This window comes from Notolabrus celidotus, unplaced genomic scaffold, assembly GCF_009762535.1.
Source record: "Notolabrus celidotus isolate fNotCel1 unplaced genomic scaffold, fNotCel1.pri scaffold_330_arrow_ctg1, whole genome shotgun sequence".
In the NCBI taxonomy this organism is placed as follows: Eukaryota; Metazoa; Chordata; class Actinopteri; order Labriformes; family Labridae; genus Notolabrus; species Notolabrus celidotus.
The window spans coordinates 5,001-12,500 of NW_023260162.1; the positions used below are offsets into that span (position 1 = coordinate 5,001).

At 49.7% G+C, this 7,500-nt stretch overlaps 2 protein-coding genes across 2 annotated transcripts in view; both read right to left on the reverse strand.

Annotated features, from left to right (window-relative positions):
• Positions 1-7,500, reverse strand: part of LOC117809670 (circadian-associated transcriptional repressor-like) — a gene marked incomplete at its 3' end in the record, with an annotated part of 9,875 nt that overhangs the window by 1,222 nt on the left and 1,153 nt on the right. The window contains exons 2-3 of the mRNA XM_034679122.1: positions 3,211-3,673; positions 158-233 (exon numbers count right to left, since the gene is read on the reverse strand). Coding sequence (XP_034535013.1) covers positions 158-233; positions 3,211-3,633 — 499 coding nt within the window. The remainder of the gene's footprint in view (positions 1-157; positions 234-3,210; positions 3,674-7,500) is intronic.
• LOC117809668 (keratin-associated protein 5-4-like) lies at positions 3,666-5,691 on the reverse strand (the record flags this gene model as incomplete). The annotated part of the gene is made up of 3 exons (XM_034679121.1): positions 3,666-3,673; positions 4,625-4,792; positions 5,307-5,691. Coding segments are annotated over 3 exons (561 nt in total), but the record flags the coding sequence as incomplete, so codon positions are not given.

Sequence of the window (7,500 nt, forward strand, 5' to 3'; positions counted from 1 at the left end):
GGTCAGAGAGGACCTGCAGGAGGTCAGAGAGAACCTGCAGGAGGTCAGAGAGGACCTGCAGGAGGTCAGAGAGGACCTGCAGGAGGTCAGAGACAACCTGCAGGAGGTCAGAGAGGACCTGCAGGAGGACGGAGAGGATGGAGGATCAGACACTTACGCTCAGAGTAGCGTCCGGACCTCAGGCCCTGCAGGATGGACGACAGCGGCTGGATGTAGCACCGCAGCTCTGAGCACTGTGAGGGACAGAGAGACATGTTAGCATTAGTGTGTGTGTGTGTGTGTGTGTGTGTGTGTGTGTGTGTGTGTGTGTGTGTGTGTGTGTGTGTGTGTGTGTGTGTGTGTGTGTGTGTGTGTGTGTGTGTGTATGTGTGTGTGTGTGTGTGTGTGTGTGTGACCTCCTCTCTTTATGGATTTACGGCTCTCAGTGACTGATTGTGGTTTTACAGCCGCTCTGTCTGACACCATTAGCGCCCGTCTGTTAGCGCTGAAGGTAAACGTCCTCAGAGCGTCGATACGAGTCATTAACAGCTGATCACTATCGACGGCGTCACACGTGCCGCCCCCCCGGCGCCTCAGACAGAAACCTGAGCGCTGCAGATCCAGACTGCATGAAAACCTGAGCCGTCAGATCCTCTTACAGCGAGTGATAACAGCAGACTCTCTGAGATCTACTTTCACTTCACGTTCTCTCTCTGTTCAGAACATCTGATTGATTTCACACGCAGGACTCTGAGGAGGGATGAGGTCAGATCTCTAACCCTCCTGGTCAGAGCCTGCAGGTGCACGCTGGGAGGTGTTGTGGCTTAACGTTAGAGTGCCGGGCAGCAGGGCGGAGGAGGTGACGGGTTATCTTGATGCTCAAATGGAGCGCCATGTTGGGAGGATATATTTGTCAGGTGATGGTGAGAAGGACGCTCGTCAGGTGTGAACGCTCCAGGCCGGGAATCCATCCTACGACTAGTGCAGCGAGGACTGTGGCCTCTGTCCACGGGGCGCCTGCTCTACAGACTGTGCCGCTGCGGCCGCTCTGTGCGACTCTCCTTCATGTGTTCACATGTTTGTGTCTGCTCTGGGTCCAGGTTTTTGTTTTGTTTGTTTGTCATTTAGAGAACAGAAGTCCTGCAGAGACGTGACATGAATCCGTCTGAGTCATCCAACCTCTCCAAACTGTCAAAGCGTGGACGCATTGAAGCTCCGAGAGGTTTGAATGATGTGCAAACACTCTGATCTGTTGCTCCTCCCTCCATCTTTATAACCTCTCTTCTTTTCCACGTCAACAGGAAGTGACACGCAGAGGCTGATAGAGTAAGCCTTGACTTCGCCAAAACCAGAAAATATCAGCTCGTCTGATATCGTCTAGAATCCGTGAGCGTGGTGTCGTCTCTCCGTTCACACAGAGTGAACCGGGCTGCAGACTCTGGCTCATGAAGCGCTTCTTCAAATGATGGCTTTGCTTCTTTGACGTCGACAGAGATGATGTGAGTCGTGCTGAGTCAGGACCGCTGTGGTCACGAGCAACAATTAAGGGATAAGAGTAATTAAAGCCGCAAGCGGCGATGAACGGGCCCTTGCACACCGCAGCTGCTGCCTAGGCGAGTCACCGCCACGAGTAAACCACCGCCTGATATTTGCCACCACATGATGCCAAAGCAAGATCTGAGAGTATATACTGTGTTAGGTGGAGCAAATGTTCCAAGTTTTTGGCAGATTGCCAAGAAAACCTCCAAACTTGACAGTCTGCCACGCCCACAATTTTAGTCTGAACAGAATTCCTTTAACAATAATTTAATCATCAATATGTCTGCTATAGAATGTTCCTTGTTTGCACTGAATCAGAGAAAAACTCTAGGAAGAGTTCTCAAAAGTATGCACCCTTATTTGGGCGTCATTCTTCACATTCAAAGCTGTATGTGCGTTTGATGCCCCGCCTCAACGCCTGCCACGCCCACAATTTTTAGTCTGAATGGAAATCTTCGAACAGTTTTGAATCGTCAACGTGTCTACTATAGGTTGCCCTTGGTTTGGAATGAATCAGAGAAATGCCTTCGTAGAAGATAACGAAAGAATGCACCCTTATTTTGACGCCATTTTTAATTTTCAAAGCTAGGTGGCGCTCTTCCTGTTCAATTTCGGATATGGGTGTGAGAGGCTTTTTTGTGCGTCCTGAGGCCATGAATATGCGTACAAATTTTCAAGCATGTAGCTCAAAATAACCTCTATGTGGAGGGGTTTTTGAACATTCTAGGGGGCGCTAGCGAGCACATATTTGGAATTTTTTTTTGCAAGATCCATAAATTAGTAAGTTTTTCACCGGGCCTGATGAGTGTGCACAAATATCCACGCTTTCATTCACGTTCAGGGGGCCAAAAATACGTTTGAAGTCGCGCGACAAAGAATAAAAATGGACCCTTAGAAATACAAACGGGCCTTCACCACCAGCAGGAACTGAAACACAGAGAGAGAGCGGGAGGACGCTGCTGTACAAGAGAGACTACAGCGCTCTTATTTTGAAAAGATTCTTATTTTGAAAAGACTCTTATTTTAAAAAGGCGAAAGTTTCATAACTTTTTCTACACTGTCTTCATGTCTTCCCCTCTCCCCGTTCTGTCCTCACCTGAACGTTTTATTTTGAAGTCTTTGAGGAACTTTGTAGAGATCTTGATGAAAGTTAAACATTCATTATCCTCTGTCCACAGGGGGCGCCAAAATCCCCCTAACGGTCAGATCCCTGCAGCTGCTGTAAACTCAGAGTTTAATGTTCAACGCTCTCTGACCAGTTTTAATCTAACAGCCGCTGCTCTCAGAACCCCCTGAAGATAAACCCCCTGAAGATAGACCCCCTGAAGTTAGACCTCCTGAAGATATACCCCCTGAAGATAGACCCCCTGAAGATAGACCCCCTGAAGTTAGACCTCCTGAAGATAAACCCCCTGAAGATAGACCCCCTGAAGATAGACCTCCTGAAGATATACCCCCTGAAGATAGACCCCCTGAAGATGAACCACCTGAAGATAAACCCCCTGGAGATAAACCCCCTGGAGATAAACCCCCTGAAGATGAACCACCTGAAGATGAACCCCCTGGAGATAAACCCCCTGGAGATAAACCCCCTGGAGATAAACCCCCTGAAGATGAACCACCTGAAGATAAACCCCCTGGAGATGAACCCTCTGTGTGTGTGTTCAGAGTCTCTGCGGCGGCGCTCCTCACCTTGTGTAGGAAAAGTTGGTGTTCAGTGTCTGTTTGAGGTTTTTCACAGAGTCCCTCCTCTCCAGCGCCGTGTGACCTCTTCCTGTTTGTACGAAGCTCCGCCCCCAAAATAACCTGCTCGCACACAGACGTGAATCCCCGAATCGGACTGAGCGTGGCGCCCGGAGAGTCCGGACCTTCATCCTGACAGTCACTCCTCCTCCTCCTCCTCCTCCTCTTCATGGTTCCACAGTGGGAGCAGCTGGAAGGAGAATCCCTCAGTGACGACGATGACGATGATAAAAACGATGATGATGATGATGAAGGTGCCACAGGCGTCTCCTCCGCCTGCTGAGGGCTTAACCTCTCCGAGCTGTCGCTGTCGCTGTCATCCTCGTCGCTGGCGAGCCAGTCGATGGAGTAATCAGAGTCAGAGGTCGACATGTTGGCGCTACAGACTCATCCAGCAGAGGGCATCACTGAGCTGAGGAGGACAGACACACAGAGGGTCAGAGAGGTAGAAGACTGACACAGGTGAGACCGACTGACACAGGTGAGACTGACACAGGTGGGACTGACTGACACAGGTGAGACTGACACAGGTGAGACTGACACAGGTGAGACTGACTGACACAGGTGAGACTGACTGACACAGGTGAGACTGACACAGGTGAGACTGACACAGGTGAGACTGACTGACACAGGTAAGACTGACACAGGTGAGACTGACACAGGTGAGACTGACACAGGTGAGACTGACACAGGTGAGACTGACTGACACAGGTGAGACTGACTGACACAGGTGAGACTGACACAGGTGAGACTGACACAGGTGAGACTGACTGACACAGGTGAGACTGACTGACACAGGTGAGACTGACACAGGTGAGACTGACACAGGTGAGACTGACTGACACAGGTGAGACTAACTGACACAGGTGAGACTGACACAGGTGAGACTGACACAGGTGGGACTGACACAGGTGGGACTGACACAGGTGGGACTGACACAGGTGGGACTGACTGACACAGGTGAGACTGACTGACACAGGTGAGACTGACTGACACAGGTGAGACTGACACAGGTGAGACTGACTGACACAGGTGAGACTGACACAGGTGAGACTGACACAGGTGAGACTGACTGATACAGGTGAGACTGACTGACACAGGAGAGACTGACACAGGTGGGACTGACTGACACAGGTGAGACTGACTGACACAGGTGAGACTGACACAGGTAAGACTGACACAGGTGGGACTGACACAGGTGAGACTGACACAGGTGAGACTGACACAGGTGGGACTGACACAGGTGAGACTGACACAGGTGGGACTGACTGACACAGGTGGGACTGATACAAGTGGGATTGATACAGGTGAGACTGAAACAGGCTGGACTGACACAGGTGAGACTGACACAGGTGGGACTGACACAGGTGAGACTGACACAGGTGGGACTGACACAGGTGGGACTGACACAGGTGGGACTGACACAGGTGGAACTGACACAGGTGGGACTGATACAGGTGAGACTGACACAGGTGGGACTGACACAGGTGGGACTGACACAGGTGGGACTGACTGACACAGGTGAGACTGACTGACACAGGTGAGACTGACACAGGTGAGACTGACTGACACAGGTGAGACTGACTGACACAGGTGAGACTGACTGACACAGGTGAGACTGACACAGGTGAGACTGACTGACACAGGTGAGACTGACACAGGTGAGACTGACACAGGTGAGACTGACTGACACAGGTGAGACTGACTGACACAGGTGAGACTGACACAGGTGGGACTGACTGACACAGGTGAGACTGACTGACACAGGTGAGACTGACACAGGTAAGACTGACACAGGTGGGACTGACACAGGTGAGACTGACACAGGTGAGACTGACACAGGTGGGACTGACTGACACAGGTGAGACTGACTGACACAGGTGAGACTGACACAGGTGAGACTGACACAGGTGGGACTGACACAGGTGAGACTGACACAGGTGGGACTGACTGACACAGGTGGGACTGATACAAGTGGGATTGATACAGGTGAGACTGAAACAGGCTGGACTGACACAGGTGAGACTGACACAGGTGGGACTGACACAGGTGAGACTGACACAGGTGGGACTGACACAGGTGGGACTGACACAGGTGGGACTGACACAGGTGGAACTGACACAGGTGGGACTGATACAGGTGGGACTGATACAGGTGAGACTGACACAGGTGGGACTGACACAGGTGGGACTGACACAGGTGGAACTGACACAGGTGGGACTGACACAGGTGGGACTGACACAGGTGGGACTGACACAGGTGGAACTGACACAGGTGGAACTGACACAGGTGGGACTGATACAGGTGAGACTGACACAGGTGAGACTGACACAGGTGGGACTGATACAGGTGAGACTGACACAGGTGGGACTGACACAGGTGGAACTGACACAGGTGGAACTGACACAGGTGGGACTGATACAGGTGAGACTGACACAGGTGAGACTGACACAGGTGAGACTGACACAGGTGGGACTGACTGACACAGATACTTTTAAAATGATGTTGTTTAAGGTGAGCTCAGAGCTCAGACTTTAAAGCTGCAGTGAGTGATTTTCAGCTGGTCATGAAACAGACTGAAATGTGTGCGCTCAGCTTCATCTGACATTCTGCTGCAAGTGTTACGTTCGAATGTTAAAACATGACCTTTAAATGAACGGGGCAATACAGAGGTAAGATGCACAGCTTCGTCCACAGGGGGGCGCCAAACGCAACACAAACTTAAGTTCCTTACAGGAGCTTTAAAATCACTTTGATCTGAAGCATCATAAAGCTTTGTTTCAGACGTTTGATAAATAAAAAACGCTAAAGAGAGACGAAATGTGAAGAAAGAGAGAGGGAAGGACGTGCACCAAGGAACAGGTATCGATCCTATGACCAGGAGCGCTGCAGACTCTGAACCTGCAGCTGTGAGTTCAGACAGAAGTCTTCTTCATGAGTCCTCACTGATTCAAAGAGCTAATAGGGACTTATGTTTAAGTCGTCTAAGTATTATTCTGGAAGGAGAGTGTAAATAATTGCTCTTCATACAGGTGTGTGTGTGTGTGTGTGTGTGTGTGTGTGTGTGTGTGTGTGTGTGTGTGTGTGTGTGTGTGTGTGTGTGTGTGTGTGTGTGTGTGTGTGTGTGTGTGCATCCATACATCATGCCACTCCTGCAGAAGTCAGTGCCCTAGTTTGTCTGGCTCCGCCCCCGTTCAGGAAGCATCTTCCACTTTTTAAACTCTTTGTTTTTAAAGTTAAAGTTTAACTGAAGCGCTGAAACGTCTGAGTCCTCTCATCAGAGGAGACACGGGGTCAAGGGGGTCAAACATCCAGGTGTGCAGAGTCACACATCACCTGCTTCAGTCTGATTTACAGACTGGATCTGACCCCTGACCTCTCGGGCGGGTCACCCTCGACTCTCACCTCTCAGTTTCCTTCTAAGCTCTATCCTGTCCTCTCTAAAGGCCTGAAAAGAATCAACAATAAATAATAATAACACGTGAAAATGCATGAACTGTGTGTTTCAGCTGGCTGAAGAGAGACGGCGGACAGGAACCATGAGCCGGCTGGAAGCTTCAAACGTTTGAAGATAAATGATGATTGAAGGATTAAACTCCAGGAAGCAAGAAAAGAGACTTTAAACAGCACAAAGACGAGGGATCAGTTTCTGTTTACCCGCTGCTTAGCCTCCTAAAGATTCACTGTTTACATAGAACCACCTGGACTCAAAACCACGGTCCCGCCAAAATAAAAGCTGAGCAAAACAAACCCTACATGTTGGGATGAAGTCTCTTAAACTGTGAGTCAAAGCTTCATTAGGTGAAAGGTGTCTGCAGGTTCAGATTCAGCTTTCATTTCAACATCACATGCAGTCAGCAGTTTAAGAGTTAAAGCTCCTGTGAGGAGTTCTTCTCTGCTTAGAAATCAAACTGACATTAAAACTGACGTCAGTTTGAACTCATTTAAAGAAGGAGAATATACGCTTTAATCCCTCAGGACCATCAGAGACAAGACGGATTCTTCCTTTATATTAATCACTGATATTAACACCGCTGCAGGGGGAGGAGTCAGATCCACCGCACAGCTTTCTGTCTCAGTGAGTGAAAACTAAATGATAAAGCAGAGCTGCATTATTTAAAAAGCACTCCTCACACATCTACACAACAAAACCTGCAAAGAGATCAGAGGTATCACTGTTTCCACAAGGGGGCGCCACACGTAACTACACTGAGAGTTACTCACTGGAGCTTTAATTCA